Raw genomic sequence first — 24,605 nt, 5'->3', positions numbered from 1 at the left:
CAATGGCAGCAGGCCCTTCTCTCATAGTGTGTAATAACAGCGCACCCTTCTCAGCCGCTCCAGCAACGGACGCATCACGGAAAAACTATCGGTGTGGATTTTTGCCGATAACCGATTGTTCCACCAATAAACTATCGGTGCCGATTAATCGGCAAAACCGATGAATCGGTCGACCTCTAGAAAATATTATACCATATAAGACCTAATATTGATTTCTCAATAACAGAATCAAGAATAGATCCAACCCAAACAGACTGTGTAGCTGTCATAAACAATAAAAAAATAAAATAAAGTTATATTCCCCCTAAAATATGTTTTAGACTCTGACCAATCGTTGTTTAGTTAAATAAGTCAAAATGGGACAAACTACTCAAGAGATTTTTCCTCTAGGTGGCGCTTCATGTTAACATTCATCATAGGAGATGCTTCCTCAGGTTCAACATTGAAACCTTCGATGTATAAAGCATTTTAATAGCTGGCCAACATATTTTGCTTTATTTTTACTTTATATTTTGTCTTGTTATATTCTCGCCCTTTTCTGATTTCTGCATGAAATTATTTTTAAATTTCCAGCACTGGAACGCATTTTTATCCCTCACCATAGTGGCAACTCTCAGACAGATTGTAGACTAAAGCTTTCAGGGGCAATGTGGATTGATGTGATTGGCAGACGTGGTGCAATCAAAAGCATCAGAATAGCATTGCTTTACTAAACAGCCTTTAAATGACAGGAGACCTCGCGCACATCAAAAACAGGCAAAGCAACAAACTAATATTATTAAACATATCCTAGCTTTTTACAGAAAATATTCAGATATATCCTTTTTTAATCATTAAAATTTTCATAAGTAGCTGAAATTTAATTACACATTTTTTCAGTTACATTTGTTTTGGAATTAAATTACATAACTGCGTTACATGTCACTAGTTACTCCCCAGCACTGAGTATTTAACATGCAAAATCCATAGCCTAATTTATTCAGTGCATATAATTATCAAAATTGCTCTCTTTAGCCGTGTAGATAATATATTGTCATTACTTATCTTTTCAGTCATGGCGTCCTCCAGTGGTCCAGCACTAAATGAGGAGCTCCAGTGCTCCATCTGTCTGGAAGTGTTCACTGATCCAGTCACCACTCCATGTGGACACAACTTCTGCAGAACCTGCCTGAGCAAGTGCTGGACAGATACACAGACCTGCTTCTGTCCACTCTGTAAAGACACATTCAGCAAAAGACCTGATCTCAAGATTAATACAACACTCAGAGAGGTTGTGCAACACTTTAAGGAGAAGCTCAATCTAGGAGAACCTGAGGTGTTCTGTGACGTCTGTGATGAAAGAAAGCAGAAAGCTGTGAAGACCTGCCTTACGTGTCCAAGCTCTTACTGTGAGACTCATCTAGAGCCTCATCTCAGAGTCCCACGTCTAAAGAAACACAAACTCATCAATGCTGTGGAAAATCTGGAGGATTATATATGCCAGAAACACGAGAGACCTCTGGAGCTGTTCTGCAGAGATGATCAGACGTGTGTGTGTCTGTTCTGCACTGAAGCTGAACACAGGACTCACAACACTGTTCCTATAGAGGAAGAGAGTCGAGAGAAGAAGGTAAAGAGATACAGACAAAACACTTTAAACACCCCATGAAATGCAGTTCCCTATCAGTCAGTCACATTCAATGTTACGTCGGACTGAACTGAACATATAGGGATCTTGCCTGTGAGCCCAAACACCTTTGAGTGTTAACAGAACAAGCCAACAAGTCAGATTTGCATCGCAAGCCACTCCCCGCTTCCGGGTATATAAGGAAGCATGCAAACTCGCACATTAAGCTTTTGCTTCAGAGCAGAGCGGACATTGTTTCACTCTGCTCTTCGATCATCATTTAGTGATTCTACTAAACAAGAGGGAAGCTGTTACTGTGTTGGTGTGACGGCACATTCCAGCAGAGATCGCGGTTGCTGAGTGCTTGCACGGTTAAGTGCAGCGGCTGTACCCCTGGGCGCTTCAACATCTAAAGAGCAATTTATGTAAAAGGGATGTGGTCATTTCCTGGCCTCGTCTGACAGCCCAAGCATGCTGAGGTAACATTCGTTCATGAGTCATGCCCCCACTGCGGGAAGATGACCATTGCGATGCTGAGATAAAGACTGAGATACCTTGAAAAAGGTGGATTCCCCTCTTCTATTCCCCGATCTGGTCTTTCTACGCAGCAGAGAGCCCCTTCGGTTAATACACAGGGTGATACAGTGGGAGCTCTCCCACTCATCTTTCACATCAGAGGCTGTGGCGCTTCCTGCTGCGGTTGCTCTTCCTTCCCATGGGGACCCAGCATCTCATTCGGGGCTCCCGCAGAGAACCAGGTGTCGATCGACTGAAGATTCGACTGCTCTGTCCCCTTCGGGGAGAGTAGCAATGTTGTTTGATTCCAACCTGGAACTGACTGGCATGATTTCCCGGGCCGGCTGGATGATTGGTGTCTCTGGGCGGCGCACAGTGAACAGCAGCTTCCCAATCCAGTCCCTTTCTTCCCGGAAGTGCACGAGGAAGTCACAATGTCGTGGAAGGCACCTTTTTCTGCCAGAAACCGTTCCGCTGCCTCCTCCGCTCGCACTACCCTCGATGGCGGGGTGGCCAAAGGATACGTGGAGATCCCTCAAGTGGAGCGTGCAGTTGTGGTGCAGTTATGCCCGCAAAAGGCTTCTACCTGGCAGGGTCGTCTGTGTCTCCCATCCAAGGCCTGTAAGTTCTTGGCTACATTCTCAGCCAAGGCTTACAGCACCGCTGGACAGCCCACCTCTGCCCTGCATGCTATAGCCCTCCTGCAGGTATATGAGGTCAAACCAAAAAAAGAGCTGCACGAGGGTAGAGCTGGTGCAGGGTTGATACAGGAGCTTTAGACAGCGATGGACCTCGCCCTCAGGGCAATGAAAGTCACAGCGGTTTCATAGGCAGACAATGTCCACGCCAGTGGTCCAAGAATGCCATCTCTGGCTGAACCTGGCCAAGATAAAGGAAGTTGACAAAGGTCGATTTCTCAACTCCCCCATCTCCCAGGCCGGCTTCTTCTGCGACTCTGTTGAGAACTTTGCCCAGCCATTCACGGCAGTACAAAAGCAGACAAAGGCGATCAAACACATCCTGCCCCTGCAGAATGCTGCTGCTGTCTGTGATTCGATGACACAATGCCGTCTCATCCATCTCAAGCCTCTCCCACACGGGAACTGTGGAGCAAGGTAAGTTTGCCACCACACTCACGGCCCCCACACCAGGACTCTGAGCCTTCAGAGGCTGGCCCCTGTGCTCCACAGCTCTTCACTTTACCACCAGTTTACCTCAGTGGCAGACAAGGATGCTCCTATGCTGCATGTGGAGATCGCAGTCCTACTGGCGAAGGATGCAATAGAGCCGGTCCCTCCAGCCGATATGAAGTCAGGGTTTTACTTCATTGTGCCCAAGAAAGGCGGTGGGTTATCTTGGATCAAGCTTCCGTTCAAGATTCCTACGCAGAAACGCATCCTCACATGCGTTCGCCACCAAGATTGGTTTGCAGCAATCGACAAGAAACACATGTATTTTCATGTGTCGATCCTAACTCAGGAGACAACCCACTGCCAGTTGTTAACCCTCAGCATGGATGTACTGACACACAGCTGGCCCCGGGGCCTACGCAAGTATGCGTTTCCCCCAGTGAGCCTGCTCACACAGACCCTGTGCCCATCCGGACCTGGTTCCCAGAACTCATGCTCCTCAAGCCAGCCCCTCCCTGGCGGATCCCCCTGAGGAAGGACCTGCTTTCTCATGGAAGGGGCACCAATTGGCACCGGCATCCAGAACTCTGGAATCTTCATGTGTGGTCTCTGGATGGGACACAGAGAGCTAAAGTGGCCTACCTCCAGCGGTAGTTGACACTATCACTATTTAGATCTCCCTTTATGAGGCACGCTTACACTTTGAAGTGGAGCCCCTTTGTTGCTGGTTGTCTTCTTGCAGGGAAAACCTGTGTAGATGCCCTGCAAAACAGGTTGGAGCAAAGGCTGTCTCCCTCCAATCTGAAAGTGTAAGTCTCTGGGGAAACACAGCTTAGTCGATTTAATCCTCAGCCATGTCAGTTGCATTGCTGTGTCCTATTCACACCTTGTGTTTGTACGTGGACCTCACGCAGAACTTCAGAACAGCTCTTTGTCTGCAATGGAGGCCAGTAGAAGAAAAAGGCTGTCTCCAAATCGAGGTTGGCCCACTTGAAAGTAGATACCATTGCTTGGCTTACTAATCCCAAGGCGAGCCGTGCCCCCTTGGAGTGAGAGCTCACTCTGCTCAGAGTGTTGCTTCCTCCTGGGCATTGGCGCATAACACCTCTCTGGCAGGCATATGTAGAGCTGAGTGCTGGGCAACACCTAACACATTTGCGAGATTCTACAATCTCAGAGTGGGGCCAGTTTCTTCCTGTGTGTTGGTACAAACAGGTAATATGCTGGGTAGGCTGGCTCGGTCTCTCTTGCTGCGCCATTCCCCTCTGAGGACGGGATACAAGTGCCTATTCTGCTCTTCAGGTGAGTTCCCCAATTGTTAAACCCTGGTGGAATTCCTCCAGCATCCTCGCCAGTCAGATGCTGATGCCAGGTCTAGTACTTCTGTGTATGCCAGGTTGGTCGGCCCCTGTACTAGACTAGATGCCTACATGTTGTGATTACTTTCCTAGGTTATAGTCTGCCAACTCTGTAACAGTATTGACTCCACCCCTGAACAAAGCGGGTTCTACCATAGAGATCTTTCATAGCACTGGCCAAATCGACAGTCTATATGTTTAACTCCACATATTATCTCCCTACGGGCAGGATGTGGTTTCCGTAGCATTCCTCTCTGGTTGGAATAGGCACACTTTCCCAGTGTTATCAAGTAGTCTCACTGTATAGGGTCAGAAGGAACACAAGTGATCGGCATTCTCCATGCAAAGCCATGTCCTTTCTTCCACCCCAACAGGTGCAGGGGGAATAGGCGGCTTACTCAGGGCAGTTGTTGTAACACTTTCCAAAGGGATCCCAATACATCAGTTCAGACCATCATAACATTAAACTTGAATGACTGATAGGGAACTCTAGGTTACTAATGTAACGTTGCGTCCCATCACCTCAACTCCTGTATCTCCGCTGAAACGGCAGGGAGTCCGTCTCGACTCCTCAGCAGAAAACTTAATGTGAGAGTTTGGCTTATACAGTATACCCAGAAGCGGGGAAGGGCTTGTGATGCAAATCTAACTTGCCAATGTGCATTGGCTTGTTCTGTTACCACTGAAAGTTGAGATCCCATTATGTCAGTTCAGTCCGATGTAACGTCTCCATTCCCTCCTTCAGGGAATAGGGGTTACATTAGTAACCTAAATGTTTTCTTTCCTGTGTCTTGACATTGACATGTAAGACTGTCAGAAGATGGAAAGATATATTCAGTGATAAATGCGTCTGTGTTTTTCTCTGTATGTAGAATCAGCTGGTTCAGACACAGACAGACGTTTATCAGACGATCCAGGACAGAATGAAAAAGATTCAAGAGATCAAACACTCAGTAGAGATGAGAAAGGTTTGTGCTTCGATCAACCCAAGTTCATATCCGGACTTATGGTCACTTCCGATTTCACTTTCTGTTCACTCTCCAACTATCCTATCAAAAAATACATCTACAAAAAATGTTATGCGTCATAATATTTCAATCTAATTAATAAAGGTGTTGAATAAGTTGAGAGTTCTACCATCTTTTAGTAATCTTGGTTTATTGCACTTGAGTTGTATGCAGTTCTATTGGAGTGCTTTGACAGCTCGTCCTCAAGAGCAGCATGAACATTTGTTTTGTGTTACACTGAAAATCACACATTTTAACTCTTTCCCCGCCATTGACGGAAATGTACGGCTTTCTGCTATTATACATCATCTGAAAGAGCTGAGAACTGAATCTCCTGATCAAAACACAGGTGAAGAAGAACCAGAAACAAGTGATTGCATATGTAAGCATATGCATATGTAAAATAATGCAATCAACATAAAAGGTCCTGTTCTTCGTGATCCCATTTTTCAAACTTTAGTTAGTGTGTAATGTTAATGTTAGAGCATAAATAATGCCTGTAAAATTATAAAGCTCAAAGTTCAATGTCAAGCGAGATATTTTATTTAACAGAAGTTCCCTTTCAAAGCCTACAGTGAACGGCCGGTTTGGACTACATCCCTGTACTTCCTGCTTTAATGACGTCGTGTTGACTAAACTCCGCCCTCAAGAATACGCAAAAAAGGGGGCGTGGTCTTGTTGCTCTCCCACGTGGAGAAGAGGAAGTGTTGCGTTCGGTTGCGTTTGTATAGTGAGTTTGTCGCCATGTTGTCGAGACGCTGTTATTTTCATCCCGGAGTCAAATCACCTTTCTTTGGCCAGGGACGCTGTAGTTTGAGTGTATGCATCTCCCCGTTATGGTAAGAGACGTGACCTTTCTGGGCAACGTGCGCTAAGCTGCTGTCCAATCACAACACGGGAACCGCTGGCCCAATCAGAACTCGTTACGTATTTCTGAAAAAGGGACTTCATAGAACAGGGAAATCTTTCAAGACGTTTTGAGGACAGTGAAAACAGCGGTATACAGATCAGTAAATTGTGTGAAAAATACTGTGTTTTTATACACGCGAAACATGAACACGTGTTATATTGCACACTGTAAACACAATCAAAGCTTCAAAAAAACAGGAAAAACGGGACCTTTAAACAGAAATCAAAACTGCTCATGTTACCCTAATGAAATGTCGACCCAGGACGAGCTATAGGACTATAAAGCTTTTGGGGGTGTTGATGAGCTCAATCGAGCTCATCATCTATGTTTTGACCATCTTTCTGAATCTGATCCAAAAATGCATTTTTGCTCAAAATATTGTTTTTTTTATTAAACTTAACCAGTTGATAAAAAAGAATACATTAAGATAGAATTAAACTCTATTCTGGGGGGCATGGAAATTTTGTGAAAATTATCAAAAATGCTGGCAGTGATTGGCAACTTTTAAAAAAAATTGCTGGTGGGGAAAGAGTTGAGTAAGAGGCGAAGAGTAAGAGTTTAATTGATGATGAGAGAAGTTTCATTTTGTGGTGAAGTATTCCTTTAAATAATATGTGAATACATAATCGATTAACAAATGGAACATCGTTTAACTGTTGTCATTCATCAGAGAAACACAGAGAAAGAGAAATCCTCCAGTGTTGAGCTCTTCACTGATCTGATCCGCTCCATTGAGAGATGTCAGTCTGAGCAGCTGAAGATGATGGAGGAACAGCAGAAAGCAGCAGAGAAACAGGCTGAAGATCTCATTAAAGAGCTGGAGCAGGAAATCACTGAGCTGAAGAGGAGAAACACTGAGCTGGAGCAGCTCTCACACACTGACGATCATCTCAAACTCCTACAGGTCAGTCAACATCTGTCTCATCAGCCATCATGTACAATAATACAGGACAAACCAGAGGTGGGGGTCTTGAGTCACATGATCATATTCTGTTTTTGCTCTATTTCTCCAATGACAATAGTTCCAAACAAGCCACAGCAAAAGAGGTGCACCGAAATTTTTGAAATGTTTATCAGAAAATTAAGAGCTTGGGGTCTCAGATTCCTTGGGTCATGCCGAAAGCATCAATACTGACTGTTTTTAACACTTTGACATATCGAATTTGGTAGGATTCATTGTCAGCATGTCCTGAAGGAAACTGAGAAGTTTGAACACAGAGCCACCCAGTGTCCCAGAGATATAAGGTTTTTCATAAAAAGGTTATTTCAGCTTTACAGTTTCTGTAAGAATGAAAATCAACAAAGACTTTTTGCTTTCCTGTTCAAACCCACTCTTTCTTACCACCATTTGTAATTCCTAAAGTCACAAGAGGTGCTGATACTGATCAAGGCTTGACGGTCACAGCTTTGGCTTAAGACATTGTAAAACAAAGGCTCTGACCATTTTATCATGCTTTAGAAATCATACAGAACTGAAAGAAGCAGTAATAACTAGGGCTGGATAATCGATTCTTACTTTTATAAAACAATATCGATTCTTAAATCCAAAGAATCGATTACTCATCCTGTTTTCAGTTAATGAATGAAATAATCATTGTAGCACGCCTCCAATCCAATAAATTGCAACAATCTTTGTGCTTTATTACTATTGATGTGAAACAAAGTCTCAGATTTCAAATTGAGTCTATTTTTTTTAACGAAATTCAAAAACATAAATACCGTTTTGGCGCTGTGGCGTGAGATCGCTCTCTCGCTCAGCTCAAGAGGAGCGCTGAGAAAACATGAACGGATCTTCTCTTCCACCTTAATACCAGTAACAGCGCAAAATATGATAATAAACATGAATGAGCTTCTGAAAGTGTGTTAAAAGATACAGGACAACTTACCGAAATCGTATCATGTCACATAGAATAGCTCAATCAGTGTTTCAACGGCCATCTCTTCCATACTTTGAGCTTCAAAACTGCTCATCAGAATCCTATGGGTGACGTCACGGACACCTATGTCCATATTTTTTTACAGTCTATGGTTTCAACCGCAGAAAGATGCAAGTAAAACAGCTTGTAAACAATGTCATGTAACTTCACATTTACCTCAGAAAAACCATATCCAGTGTCCATAAACTCGTTAGTCAGCTAGAAAAATTAACTCTAGAGAGGAGCATTTTGCTAATTATATGCACCACATTACATAGGATATTCATTGTCATTTTTAATGTTCTTCAATATTTAATGGATGTATGTACGAATAAATCTGGCAAGTTTTATGACAGCCACCATTTAAATGTTTATATTTCAAAAAACGAATTGGAGTAGAATTATGATTATGTAAATGTTAAGTTAATATTATATCTTAAGTTAATTTTTACCTTCAATATTAGTATGCTAATGTACTCAAGGTTGTAATAATTTCACTTTTGGGCCCACCCAGGGACGCCAATTATGTAGTGATTTTACCTTCGTCCATCCAAGGACGTTAAGTAAGGAAGTGATTGGTACTCACGTCACCGCTGATGTTGTGATTTCTGGATCACATGTCACTTAAGGTGTGGTTATGAGTACATCAGATGACCACCTTCCCCCTCTCTTAGTTGGGGACATTAGTCAAGGTCTTTTACCTTGGCCCTATGAGAACACTCCACACAGGAGGCTGTTCAATCATTTTAGATTGAATGTAAAGTGGGGAGAGTTGGTCAGCTGATTTATCTGAAAGATTGGTGGGTTTTCTAACTTGTAGAGCCTTTTCTGTATTATCAGCACAAGTAAGACACAATTGTAATAAAAAAAATTTGTCTTCCCGGATTTTATTTAAAAAAGATAAACAAGAATAACTAACACAACTACTAAATGAATACAATGAATGATAAAGGAAGTGCATAAGATACATAAAATACATGTGATTAAGTTGAGTGTGGCTATGGAAGAGTTGCGTTATCTTATGGAAAGATAAACTGTTGTTTCTCTGAAACTAAGGTGAAGAACCTTATTATGCATCAAACAAATAAACGAAAGATTATTTGTTATTAACTAGCATCAGTTAAATTAACTCTAATGTAAATTAGAAAATCATATACTGATAATATACAACAATGCCAAGGTTTCTGGAAAGAGGTTTGGTTAAGTGATATTTACTTTCCACGTGGTTGAGTAAGCAGTCCGATGGAGGTGATTCTTCCACTGGTTGTGCTGGGTGACAATGCAGTGGGAAAGGAGCTGGAAATCCGTTTCAACAGTCTTGAACACGAAGATCTGTGGGATGCTGATCTCCTGGAGCACCAAAGGGTCCTAAAATCTGGAACACGCAGATGAAGGAACCTCAAAGTGAAGGTTTGCTCTCCTGAGCTTAACCTTGTTGCAAATGTCTCTGTGTGTCTTCTGACTCTGTGGGTCAGACACTCAGGACTTGGTCAATCCGCTTTAGTCTCTCTGGCATGGAGACTCGGGACGTGCGGTAGTCTCGCTGGACTAAAACTCTGAACGATTTTCTGATTTTCTGATTTTTATGGCAGTCATAGACCAGGACATTAGGGATGTGGGTGAAGGGCAGAAACTGCATGTGGACCAATGAGATGTCTTGTCCTTCCTGGGCTTGGTACAAGAGCTGGTCTTTTTGGCCTCTAAGAGGTGTCTGGATGTTGTCATAGCATCTTATCTGATGGCGTTGGACAGTTTGTTTGTCTCAGTCTCAGTCTCAGTCTACCAAGATCCAATCAAAATGTAGCAAACCTTTGTCCACTATTATGGACAGAGAGTGGCCCGGCCATAAACTGGGCCCTGGAATGTGCTGTCCACTACAAGGTCAATCAGCTGACTCCCATAGTTTACAACATTAGTTCAGAAATTTGTTTTCCTTGAGAAAATGTTCCATGTTTTGTGCCTGATACATTTCCAAAATAATCGATATTGAATTGAATCGAAAATCGAATTGAAAGCTTGTGAATCTAAATCGATTTGTGTCAACACCCAGCCCTAGTAATAAAATCACAATAGGTAAATGAGTTAAGGCAAGATGTTTATGCGCTGGTCAATTTAGAGATTTTGTTTTTTTATAACGTGTTGTTTCACACTAGTGGAAAGAAAACATCCAATATACACGTTTATGTGTTTATTTTAGTGCACTTATCTATTAGTTTCTGTAGATTGAAATTGCAATACATATCTTTAAAGTTTATGACAGTTTCTCTTAAGCAGTGATTTTATTTAATACTTTTATATTTTCATTTTATTTATTTTGTAATTTTTATACGTCTTTTTTAATGTCTATAATTTTTACTCATTTTTATTTCAGTTATTTTAGTACATCAAGTTACACTAAATAAAAGTGAAAAATGTTCCCCTGGCATGTGTTTGGATTTTTTGAGTGTGTGGGTTTTTAGTGTCAGTTAACTATATTAAGCGTCAGAAATCTCCACTTCTGCAGCACTTGCAACACACACACACACACACACACACACACACACACACACACACACACACACACACACACACACACACACACACACACACACACACACACACACACACACACACACACACACACACACACACACACACACACACACACACACACACACACACACACACACACACACACACACACACACACACACACACACACACACCTCTGAAGGTGTGTTCATATATAATTCTCTTCAATAAACTCACAATGCTTTTTTTATGGCTGTTGACAGTATTTTCTGATTTATGGAGTGAAAAAAAGAGAAATCCAGAATCCCCTCAGTAAAAACCTTTAACTCTAATGTCAACAAAGTCAAACAAGAACTTTGAATCTGACTTTATCCAACATTCTGAATATCCAATGTTATATACAATATATAAATGAATATACAATATCCATGTACAGATGTCAGTTCTGAATATTTAAATATTCAGAAATTGGATATTTTACCCTTTTCACCTGCGGTGTTTTGCCTCAGCAGCTCCTGCATAAAACATATTGAACTTATTTAGAAATAATAAACATATTTAACAGTCAGAGTGTCTCTCCCTCCCTCCCTCCCTCCCTCTCTCTCTCTCTCTCTCTCCCTCTCCCTCTCTCTCTCTCTCTCTCTCTCTCTGGTGCATGCTGGGAAGTGGGAAGCTAGTGCATGGGAGGGTGAGCGTGTTGGTGAGAGGGAAATTTAAAAACTGTTTCTTGTCTTTATTTCTTTTTTTCTCTTATTTAAGTATAGCTCATTTTTGGAAAATTTTGTGACAATCTACAATTGGATTATAGTTAGTTCTCAATTTACTGTGCATTTTGAAATCCGACCTCGTGTTTGGGAGGGATGGCGTCTCACCTGAGTGTGGGAGCGTCATCCTTGTCACTCAAACACGGGGTTAGATGTGTTATTAATGCGGGAGTTTCGGTGGAAGATGTATTGCTGGATGTAGGAGAAAGAGTGGGACATGGAAATATTATATCAGCGTCTCGGATGAACAAGGCTGTAGTGGTGTTTTTGAAAGATGAGCAACTTGTTAATCGATTGGTTGAAAGCGGAATTACGGTAAGTGGAAATTTTGTTCCAGTTCAACCTTTGGTTTCTCCGACAACAAAAGTAACGATCTCCAATGTTCCGCCGTTTATTCCCGACGCGGATATAGAAAGAGAACTGTCTCGCTTTGGGAAGTTTGCAAGCGGCATTAAAATGGTCCCGCTCGGATGCAAGAGTGCAGCCTTGAAGCATGTGTTGTCGTTTCGACGACAGGTGTATATGTTTCTGAATTCACCGAATCTGAATGTTTCGTTTAGATGTGTTTTTGATGGGAAGTCGTATATGGTGTATGCCAGTGCTGGAGAAATGAGGTGTTTTGAATGTGGCTCAATGGGACATGTAAAATTGTTGTGTCCTTTTAGAAGTGAAGAGAGTGAGGCTGGTCCGAGTAATATTTCGGACGGGAGAACGGAGCATACAGTGATAGAAAAAACTAGGAGCAGTGAAGATAAATCGCTAAATAGTGAGAATCGCGTTGAAAATAGTTTGGAACAGTTTCAAGAGGGAGGTGTTACTGATGCTCAATTGTGTAGTAGTGAAGAGCAGAAGGAAATCAGTTCTGGTAATGTTCAAAAGCAGAAACGTGCTGTGAATGGTAAGCCTGTTGTAAGTGATGTAAAAGTTTGTTGTAAACAGGTTCAGGAGCTAATTGAAGTTGAGGATGAGATAAGGAGAGAAGATCAGATGGTTACTGAAAGCAGAGAGGAAGGAGAATCCAAGGCTGAAGGTGGTGATGTTTTTCCTTCACCAAAGTTAGTGTTGGAAACTGATAAGGAAATGGGTAATGAGGATGGTGGTGATGATGAGAGTGTTCAATCTGATTTTTCAGATATATCTGATGTCTCGCAGATTACCTGTGATCAAGTATATTCGTTGGAAGAAATAAATGAGTTCATGGATGAGACTTTTGGAAAAACTGTTGATGTAAAGAATTTTTTTTCTGATTTGAAAAAGTTTGAAACCTCAGTTCTTTACTGGCAGAAGAGGGTGGGGGAAGATGGCTTGAGTCAGAGAAAAAGATTCCGGTTAAAAAAGATACTTTCAAAGCTTAGAAAAGGAAAAAGTCATGCAAAACGTAAATTCAGCTGGGCTAAATGAGTTGTACTTCACTTAAGGTGACTTTACTACCCTTCTTTTTCTGTCTGTCTCTTCTTACTTTTAGTCTTCTTATGGAGATTATAAGAGTGGGCTCTTTAAATATCAATGGGGGAAGAGACAGGAGCAAGAGAGCGATGGTTGCTGAAATCATAAATTTAAAAAATATAAATGTTACATTTCTACAAGAAACACATACTGATTGTAACAATAAGATAGATTGGTATAGATGGTGGGAGGGAAAATGCTTTATTAGTCATGGATCAAACACAAGTGCGGGTGTGGCTATCCTTTTTTCAAAGAAATTGGATGTGAAAGTTTTGTCAACCATGGAACTAGAAAAAGGAAGAGTTTTAATAGTTAAAGTAGAAATTAAGGGGTTTGTATTTTTGTTCATTAATGTTTATGCTCCTAATAAAGGGCCAGATCGTGTAGAACTTTTTAGAAAATTACAAAATATTTTGAGACAACAAAATGAAGATTTTTGTGTGATAATGGGTGGAGACTGGAATTGCACCATTAATTCTTTATTAGATAGAAATGGAGAAGAGTCTCACCCACAGTCAAGTCATGCACTTCTCAATTTAACTAAAGAGTTTGAATTAATAGATGTGTGGAGGGATAGAAACCAGATGATTAAACAGTACACATGGATTAAGATGTTGGATTCTTCTATTACTGGTGCAAGACTAGATAGAATATATGTTAGTAAGAATGAAAACAACAGAATCATGAATGCAAATATGTTTCCGAATGGTTTTTCTGACCATCATTTTGTTACGATTGATTTTAATATGATCAAAGAGTCACGTCCAAATTATTATTGGCATTTTAATATTAAATTATTGCAAGATAATTCTTTCTGTGAGAAATTTCGTTTTTTTTGGGAAATGTGGAAATTGAACAAGAAGCATTTTGAAAGTTTGACTCAATGGTGGGAGATTGGGAAAACACAGATCAGGATATTTTGTCAGGAGTATTCTTGTAATTCCACGGTCAATATAAAAAAGAAAATAATACAGTTGGAGAAAGACATTCACGATATGGAACGTGTGATTGATGTCAATGATGCAAGCATAATTAAGGGTTTAAAGGATAAGAAAATGGATCTGAAAGTTCTTTTGGAGGAAAGAGTCAAGGGTGCTTTGATTAGAGCAAGGATAATGTCTATTAAAGAGACTGATGCTCCTACTTCTTACTTTTTTAATTTAGAGCGTAAAGCTGCGCAACAGAAAGTTTTACATTGTTTGCGTCGTGAGAATGGGACATTGACTTCAAATCCATTGGAAATGAGAAAAATGACTATTGACTTTTATGAGGAACTGTTTGGATCAACTGAATGAACTGTTGCAAGGGTTGCCTAAACTGGAACATGTGGACAAAGAAAAGCTTGAGAAGATGATCACGTTTAATGAACTTTCTGAAGCCATTCAACAACTCTCTACTGGTCGAGTACCAGGAATTGATGGTCTGCCTGCAGAATTTTATAAGACTTTCTGGTGTATTTTAGGCATGGATTTTTATGAAGTAATTTGTGAGTGTTTTGAAAAAGGACTACTTCCAACTAGTTGTCAAAGGGCTGTGTTATCCCTACTTCCAAAAAAAGGAGATTTGGCTTTGTTGAAAAATTGGAGGCCAGTGTCTTTAATGTGTTTAGATTATAAAATTATATCTAAGTGTTTAGCCAATAGGCTTAAGAAATATTTACATATAGTGGTGAAGAAGGAACAAACATATTGCATTCCTGGTCGTACGATTATGGACAATTTGTTTTTAATAAGGGATGTCATTGATGTTTCAACTATTAATAACTGTGATATCGGACTTTTGTCAATTGATCAAGAAAAAGCCTTTGACCGGGTTGGGCATGCATATCTTTTTAAGGTTTTAGAAGTTTTTGGTTTTGGAAAAAAAATGATCTCTTGGATAAAGTTGTTGTACAATAAGGCCTCTGTAATGATCAAGGTAGGGGGTGGTTTGAGTAGTCCAGTATTTGTTAAAAGAGGCATTAGGCAGGGATGTCCTCTTTCAGGGCAACTATATAGCTTAGTAATTGAGCCCCTTTTGGGTGATTTAAGAAATAAATTGAAAGGTTTTCATGTTTCAGAACAGTTCAAATGTTCCGTATCTGCATATGCAGATGATGTAACTGTTTTTATAACTGGGCAGGAAGATATTCAAATACTTTGTAAGAGCTTAGCCCTGTTTGAAAAAGTATCCTCTGCAAAGGTAAACTGGGGAAAGAGTGAGGGCTTTATTATGGGGGATTGGAGGAATGGTGGGATACCTCACATTCCAGGAGGTTTAAAGTGGGGAAAAGAAGGTATTAAAATGTTAGGTGTTTTCTTGGGTTCTGATAACTATAGAAAAAATAATTGGGAAGGTATGCTGGATAAGGTGTTAGCCAAGTTGTCTAAATGGAAATGGCTATTACCTGAACTATCCTACAGGGGTAGAGTCTTGGTCATAAATAATTTGGCTGCCTCCATGTTATGGCACAGGCTGAATGTGCTAGAGCCACCTGATGGACTGATTAAGGAAATCCAGAGGAAGTTGGTGGAGTTCTTCTGGTCGGGCCAACACTGGATTCCTGGGCCAGCTTTGTATTTACCAATTCAAGAAGGAGGACAAGGTCTTGTGGACATTAGAAGTCGGATTAACACATTTCGGTTACAAGCAGCACAGAGGCTGCTGTATGCGGAGGAGACAGAGTGGAGCAATGTGGCATGTGTTTTGCTGAGAAGGGCATCAAGTCTTGAATATGACAAGCAACTGTTTTTAATCAGAACTGATGAACTGGACTTGAATAAATTGACTCCATTCTATCGCTCCATGCTACAAGCGTGGAATAGGACTTTTTCTGTAAGCAGAGGAATTGATCAACCACAAGACTGGATCATGGGGCAACCTCTGTTTTACAATTCATTGATTCAGATGAAATGTCTGTCTTCAGGAGGTTTGAGGAACTGTCTGATTAGAGCTGGATGTACAAAAGTTGAGAATCTCAGAGATGACAAAGGGTGGAAAACGGTAGAATCGCTACAGAAAGATACAGGAATAAACTCTATACGCCTCTTGTCTCAGCTTCTGAAGGAAGTGAATGAAGCTTTACCAGGAGTCTGCCGAGAAGCTTTAGAACTTCAGCCAGGACTAGAGAGAGGGAAAGTATGCAAGATCCCATTGATTTCAGTGTCTGCTGCAGCAAAGGAGGAGTACCAAGAAGAAAGTGGCACAATATTGACTTTTAAAACACCACAATTGGGATGTCCTTTTCAGGACATCAGCAAAAAAGCAATATATTCGGTGTGTGTCAAAATGTCCCATTGGCATGTTTTGAAGAGAGTCAGGGCTTGGAGGTGGTCAGATTTATTTGGGCCAGACTTTAGGGGTTGCTGGAGATCTCTGTACAAGCCTCCTATAGAGAAACGTACAGCAGATCTACAGTGGAGACTAATTCATGGTATCATAGCTACGAACAGACACGTGGCGCACCTGAATCCAGAAGTAGTAAAACAGTGTCCCTTTTGTGGAATAGAAGAAACTGTAGATCATTTGTTTATTTATTGTGAGAGATTAGGAGGTCTTTTTGACTTTTTAAAAAGTTGGTTTGATGGTTTTGGTGTGAATTTTTCTCATTAAGGTTTTATTAGTGGTCTGAAATATAATGTCCAGAAACGAAAAAAAGTGTGTTTAATAAACTATTTGTTAGGATCAGCAAAGATGGCAATATGGATAACTAGGAAGAATAAAATATTGGGTACTGGATCACTTGATGTAGAGATGGTATTGAAAGGGTTGGTTGCTGCTCGAATTAAGATTGAGTTTTCCTATTTTAATATGGTTAATAATGTATTCGAATTTGCAAGTATTTGGGCTGTGCAAGCAGTTGGAGATGATGAAGTGCTGTTTTTACATTTTTAAAGTGTTTTTTTGTTTTTGTTTTTTGTTTTGTTTTGTTTTTTCTCCATCTCTGTTTTAAGTGATTATTTATATATATTGTTTATTTGAGGTTAGATGTTGGAGTGAAGTTATGATGAATTGTTTTGTGATATAATAAAGTTTTGTTAAACCTCTCTCTCTCTCTCTCTCTCTCTCTCTCTCTCTCTCTGGTGCATGCTGGGAGTTTGTGGAGGTGCTGAGCGCGTGTTGAGAGCGTTGTTGAGAGTGTTTGAGGTGTTTTTCGGTGTTTCCTTTCTGCTTATGTATTATTTATTTTTTCCCTTCGCTGTGATTTTAAAATTATTAGTATAGGGAGAAAAGTTTTTTCGTGTGTGTGCGTTTTGTAGTTGCCGGGATGGCGACTGCCCACGCGCAGGGAACATCTCCACTGTCACTCCGGAATGGCTGCAGGTGTGTTCCTGAGGCTGGAGTGACAGTGGAGGATTTACTCCTAGTAATTGGTCAGAAACTTGGGTTTGCAAACATCGTCTCGGCGTCACGGATGAACAAAGCGATAGTCGTGTTTTTGAAAACGGAATTACTCGTTAGTGAACTGACGGTGAGCGGAATATGGGTGAAGGAAACGTTTGTTCCGGTAACCCCGCTATCTGCTCCAGCGACTAAAGTAATAGTCTCCAATGCTCCCCCCTTCATATCTAATGAAGCTATCGTGAAAGAGTTACTGAGATTTGGTAAGATAGCCAGCCCTATAAAAGCAGTCCCACTCGGATGTAAGGACGCCGCATTAAAGCACGTTTTGTCTTTCAAACGACACGTTTATATGTTTCTCAGTTCGCCGGAGAGGACTTTGGAAGTTTCTTTCCGTGTTTCTCACGGAGAGAATTCTTTCATGGTCTATGCGAGTACAGTGAGTCTGAAGTGTTTTGAATGTGGAGATTTGGGCCATAAGCGTTAAATGTGTCCACATAGAGTTGAACAGCGCCCTTCTACATCTCGTGATGAAGGAAATGATGTAGTTAATCAAGTAACGTTACCGGTAAATAACACGGAAAAGGAGAGAACTGAGGAGCAGGATAAAGAAGCTCCAGAGGGAGGAGACGAGCAACAGGAGGAGGTGAGTGAGCTAGATGAGAATGCTAGTGTGGAGAAACCTGGATGTGTTTATCTACCTGGAAAAGATGTGAGTGATGATGATGATGATGATCAGAGTGATGCTGATGATGATGTTGTACAGAAATGTGTTTCTGAGGAAGATATGGCTGATGAGACTGAGACTTTATCACAGTACACTGATGATGGAATGAGAGAGGATAAAGTTGTAGAGGATTTATATCCCCTTGAGCAGATTAATTCGTTTCTGGATAAAACAAAAGGAAAGGCGGGTGTTGAAATAACAGATTATTTCCCTGATGTTGACAAATTTATTGCCTCAGTAATGTGGGCGCGGGAAAAAAAGTAGCTATGATGAACTTTCACAACAGAAAAGATTCCGTCTTAAAAAGTACTTAACTGTTGTTAGATCAGGAAAAAGGATGGGAAAAGCGAGGGGGAAATCTAAATAATGATAATGGCTGAAAGTTTCTCTTTCTATCTGATCTGTTTTCTCCTTTTCTCTAATTTTCTTATGGAGATCTTAAGGGTTGGTTCTCTCAATATCAATGGGATGAGGGATGGGAGAAAGAATTAGGTTTTGTCTGAAATCATTAATCTAAAAGAATTGAGTGTTACATTCTTGCAAGAAACTCATAGTAGTTTTAGTAATGAAGTGAAATGGGGGTTGTGGTGGAAAGGAGAGCATGTTCTCAGTCATGGGACCAATTTAAGTGCTGGGGTGGCTATTCTTTTCTCTCCTACTGTAAATGTTAAGGTGCTATCCAAAAATGAAGTAGAGCCAGGAAGGTTTTTAACCGTTAAAGCTGAAATTGATAATTTTAAATTCTTGTTCGTAAATATTTATGCTCCAAATGTTGGAGCAGAAAGGAGTTTACTTTTCAAGAAATTTGAACAAATAGTTAGAGAAGAAAATGAAGATGTGTATATTGTTGTGGGGGGGGGGACTGGAATTGCACTCTTGATTTTACTCTTGACAGAAATGGGGAAGAAGCTCATGCATCGTCAGCTTCCTCTTTAGCTGGTGTTATAGGAAATTTGAATCTCTTGGATGTATGGAGAGAACACAATCCTTCTGTAAAACAATATACATGGGTGAAGGTCTGTAATGATAGGATTTCTGCTGCTCGTTTGGATCGGTTTTATATATCTCGTAACTTGAAAAATAGAGTTGTTAGTACAGAAATTATTCCTAACACACTTTCTGATCATAAACTCATTAGGGTTGGGTTCACACTGTCTAAAAGCACACAGAAGAGCTGTTACTGGCACTTTAACACTAAACTTTTAAAAGATAGAGAGTTTTTTGAAACTTTTAAGCTTTTTTGGGAAGCATGGCAAACAGAAAAGAGTCTTTTTGAAAGTATTATACAGTGGTGGGAAGTTGGAAAAGTGCACATAAGAGATTTCTCTCAGAAATTTTCTGCTTATTCATCTGTTGTGTTAAAAAATACTTTAAAGTGGCTTGAAAAAGAGATTGTTGATATTGAAATGGAAATGACTGTCAATGATGATGTAAATTTAAAAGAATGTTGGACTGAAAAGAAAAATCATTTAAGGTTAATGCTGGATGAACGGGTTAAAGGAGCGCTCATAAGAAGTCGTTACTTAACCCTAAAGGACATGGATGCTCCTACTACTTTCTTTTTCAATTTAGAGCGTAAAGTGGGCCAGCAGAAATTGATGCTTTCATTGAAGGACAATAATGGACATGTTACTTCAGACCCACAGAAGATGCGAAAGCTTGCTGTTGAGTTTTACTCTAATTTGTACACGGATGAAATATCTGATGAACATTGCAGAAGAGAGCTGCTAAACGACTTACCGGTGTTATCTGAGGATAATAAAGAGTTCTTAGAGACTGATATCTCCTTTGAGGAGGTCTCTCTGGCTGTAAAGGGTCTCTCTTCAGGCAAGAGTCCTGGCCTGGATGGACTACCGGCCGAGTTTTATAAATCATTTTGGACAATAATTGGACATGATTATTTTGAAGTCCTTCAGAAATGTTTTAGTGAAGGTGTTCTTCCAACTAGCTGTCAACGTGCTGTTTTATCTTTGCTCCCGAAAAAAGGAGATTTAACACTTTTAAGGAACTGGAGACCTGTGGCAATTTTGTGTACAGAGTATAAAATTTATTCTAAGGTTCTTGCAAATAGATTAAATAATGTGTTGTATGAAGTGGTACAAAAAGATCAGTCATATTGTGTTAAAAATAGATCAATCATGGATAATCTTCATTTAATCAGGGATGTTGTTGATTATGCTTATTGTAAAGATGTTAATATAGGCCTGGTGTCTCTGGATCAGGAAAAGGCCTTTGACAGGGTTGATCATGTTTTTATGTTTGATACTCTTAAAGCTTTTGGTTTTGGGGAAAAATGTATTTCAAGGATTAGACTTTTATATGCCGAAGCGACATGCATGATAAAAATGGGTGGTGGCTTGAGTATCCCTATTAATGTTAAAAGAGGAATCAGACAAGGTTGTCCAATTTCGGGCCAACTATACAGCATTGTGATTGAACCTTTGCTATGTAAAATGAGAAGAGAGTTAAAGGGCCTGCAGATCAACACCCTAAACTGTTCTGTTAAACTCTCTGCCTATGCTGATGATGTCACCGTTATAATCAGAGATCAAAGTGACATTCAGGCGCTTAAACAGACATTAGAGTTGTATGGAAGAGCCTCATCAGCAGTAGTTAACTGGGGAAAGAGCGATGCTCTATGGTGTGGTAGAGTTTTCAAAGGTCCAAATCTTCCTGGTGGATTACAGTGGGGAAGTGCAGGGTTTAATTATTTAGGAGTGTTTTTGGGGAGTTTAAGAAAAAAAATTGGGAGGGCCTCTTGGAGAAAGTGTGTGCAAAGTTGTCTCGATGGAAATGGTTGCTACCCCAGTTGTCATATAGGGGGAGGGTCCTAATCTGCAACAATTTGGTTGCTTCTTCACTCTGGCATAGAATGACAATACTTGAACCTCCTGAGGATCTAGTGCAAGGAATACAAAAGCGACTAGTGGATTTTTTCTGGTCGGGGCAGCACTGGCTGAAGGCGGCGGTACTGTATCTCCCCAGACAAGAAGGAGGCCAGGGATTGGTGGACATCAGAGCGAGACTCAGGACATTCAGAATGCAGACGGCACAAAGACTGCTCTATGGAGTGGATGTGAGCTGGGCTGAAGTGGCCTGTGCCCTCCTAAGAAGAGCTGGAAATATGGGGCTGGACCGCCATTTGTTCTTGATGGACTTTGATAAACTGAACTTAAGTGGACTGAGTGTCTTTTACAGATCAATTTTAAAGTCATGGACACTTTTTATGGTTTCACGGAGTGCAGATACCACAGGAAAATTATGGCTGAAGGAGGAACCCCTCTTTTTCAATTCTGAATTGGACTCAAGTGTTTTTAAATCAGACACTTTCAGAAAAGCCATGTGGGCTGCAAATATGACAAAGATTGGACACTTAAAAGATAATAAAAGTTGGATAAGCCCTGAAAATTTTGCTTCAAAACTTGGAATAAAATCAGTCAGGATGGCACAAAATATGTTGACTCAGATTTTAGAGTCTCTGCCTCAGGACTTTCGACAGGCAATGGAGACTTTTGATGAAGAGGCTGATAACTGTGACTTTCCAGAATTGTTTTTGTCAGCAAAGACTGGTACATGGCAAGAGAAGGAGGGCTGTCTATTGTCTTTTAAGACACCTTTTTTGGCTGCCTTTGGTGATGCGAATAAGAAAGACATTTACACTATGTGTGTGAAAGTGTGGCATCTTAACACACTACAGAGTGAATCCCCTAAAGGACGCTGGAGGTCCCTGTATAAGCTACCCATTGAGAAACGGTCAGGTGACCTTCAGTGGAGAGTAGTGCACGGGAGTATAGCTACAAACAGACACAGAGCACACCTGGATCCAGAGGTAGGGGTGGGTTGTCCTTTCTGTAGTGAGGAGAAGACTGTTTTTCATTTGTTTTTAAAGTGTGAAAGACTTCAATCCTTGTTTTGTATCTTAGAAGAGTGGGTTCAAAAATAAGGGAGACGTTTTTACTCCAGGGCTTTTTATTTATGGACCAAAGTATTTTAAAAGTAGGAGGGAAGTACATGTTCTGTTAAATTTTCTTTTCGGTCAGGCAAAATTGGCAATATGGCTATCAAGAAAACATCGCATGATTGATGCTGGGTCAACTGATGTTGTGTCTGTCTTAAAGGGATTATTAAAATATCGTATTAAAATTGAGTTTACATATTACAAATTGGTTAATGATATGGAGATGTTTAAAGGTAAATGGGCTGTAAACCATTGTATTTGTGATGTTGATGTTGATGAGTGTTTGCTGTTTAATATTTAAAAAAAAAATAAAAATAAATGTATGTATAAATGTACTGTAAGTAGGCTCTCTCTCTCTCTCTCTCTCTCTCTCTCTCTCTCTCTCTCTCTCTCTCTCGTAGATGAGCTCATCTCTGTACAGTCGTCCACACAGCAAGAACTGGACTGAGATCAGGATTGACTGTGATGTGAATCTGAAGTCTCTGATTTCAGCTCTGACTGAACTGAAGAAAACTCTAGATGTGACTCTACATGAAAAACTCTGTCAAACTGGTGTGTGAATATCATACAGTGTATAGATTTGTTTTGTAGTAACTGTCTAGGAAAAAAGCAATTTCAAGGAAAATTATGGATTAAATAACATTTTAGCATCAGTGACCTGTGAATTATTTTATCTCTGTCTGCAAAAGATCACACTGTTCATAAATATAACTGCAACATAACTTCAACCTGCCATGTTAGCATTAGACTGGTGTGATAAAATCACTTACTAAACCCAGTGTATGTAAAGTTTAAATTTAACTCGCGTCATAATCAGTTAAAACACTATTACTGTAACTTACTTTAGAGACATGTAAGCAACATGATGTAACTATCCGTGTACAAACACTAACACATCAGCAGAACTCACTACACACCACTGATGCTGCCAATAGAGAGAAACTCACTGTTAACCTGAAATTATTCATATTAATAATTCATCATTATATTGTCATCTGTGTTCGCAGGGTTGACGTGGGCTCAGACGTTTGCAGGTACAGTGTGACTGACACAATACACTCACAATACTTCTGTTAATAATCTGTATTATATACAGGGTTGCTCATAACTGGTACAAATAAACGATGCTCAGCAGAAAACGTGAAGGAAAGCGCTTTTGCACATGTTTACTTACTGGAGAAGGATTTGGATATCTCATTTTGATAATAAAAACAATTTAAATTCAATATATATCTAAATATTAACGTTATTGTATTGTTGCTATATAAGCTAAGCTATGAAGTAACTAGTAACTAGTAAATAAATTGTAAAATTTTATAAGTTTCAAGATTTCAATAATTTAGACATGCTTTTTGATTTCAAAAAATGTATTTGACCATTAAAAGAGGCCAAAAACTTAAAATGAAAAAAAAAAAAAAACGAATAAAAAAATAAACATAATATCATCTGCCATGTTGAAGAGAAAAGAAGACGGTGAGGAGAGCAGTCAGGAGGAAAGTGATGATGTCAGCGTGTAGGATAAGTGTGAGCACCAATCAGCTTCTGCCCTTGAGAACCAGACCAAACGAGTTATGTGCACCCCTGAATATATACTGAACATCTGAACATGATTCTGAAGTTGATTGATAATGTCTGATCTCTCTCAGTGGATGTGACTCTGGATCCTGATACAGCGGATCCATATCTCATCCTGTCTGAGGATGGAAAACAAGTCAGTGATGGAGACATTGAGCAGGACGTCCCAGAAAACCCAAAGAGATTTGAGGCCGTTTGTGTTCTGGCAAAGCAGGGATTCAGTTCAGGGAGATTTTACTATGAGGTGCAGGTAAAGGGAAAGACTGAGTGGGATTTAGGAGTGGCCAGAGAATCCATTAACAGGAAAGGGGAGGTGATCAGACTGACTCCTGATGATGGATTCTGGGCTGTGATTCTGAGGAATGAGAATGAATATTCAGCTTGTGAAAAATCACTTGTCTCTTTATCTCTGAGAGTGAAACCTGAGAAGGTGGGTGTGTTTGTGGATTATGAGGAGGGTCTGGTCTCTTTTTATGATGTGGAGTCCAGATCTCATCTCTACTCTTTCACTGGTCAGACTTTCTCTGACAAACTCTATCCATTTTTCAGCCCAGGCCGTAATGATAAAGGTAAAAACTCAAACCCACTGATCATCTCACCTTTACTGGATTAGAATATATGAATGAAAACCAAAATTTGTACAAGTGCAGAATGAACTGTATATTCAGGCCCTTAAAACTTTCCAGAGTGTTTCTATTGTTATTTTATAAGGAAATCTCTGAAGTCATTTTCTCTCCAGCTGTTAATATTGAATGTCTTGTGAAATGTTGAGGTTTTTGGTTTATATTGTAATAACTGCAGCATCTGAATAAAGACAAGTGTTGAATTCTAGAACTGATATTGATTATAATCTAAACAGAT

At 40.2% G+C, this 24,605-nt stretch overlaps 1 protein-coding gene across 1 annotated transcript; it reads left to right on the top strand.

The window, feature by feature from the left end:
- Positions 1-1,054: 1,054 nt before the first annotated feature.
- Positions 1,055-24,357, top strand: LOC307118003 (uncharacterized protein; the record flags this gene model as incomplete). The annotated part of the gene is made up of 10 exons (XM_079803296.1): positions 1,055-1,609; positions 5,483-5,578; positions 7,198-7,431; positions 12,658-12,885; positions 16,201-16,328; positions 17,986-18,448; positions 21,909-22,040; positions 22,571-22,721; positions 23,177-23,203; positions 23,816-24,357. The coding sequence occupies 10 exons, from the start codon at positions 1,055-1,057 to the stop codon at positions 24,355-24,357; spliced, it is 2,556 nt and encodes an 851-aa protein (XP_079659422.1).
- Between the last annotated feature and the right edge of the window lie 248 nt (positions 24,358-24,605).

Source organism: Gobio gobio (genome assembly GCF_949357685.1).
Source record: "Gobio gobio genome assembly, chromosome: 21".
Lineage (NCBI taxonomy): Eukaryota > Metazoa > Chordata > Actinopteri > Cypriniformes > Gobionidae > Gobio > Gobio gobio.
The sequence above is the reverse complement of the archived record's forward strand: the minus strand, read 5'-3'. Positions and strand labels throughout refer to the sequence as shown.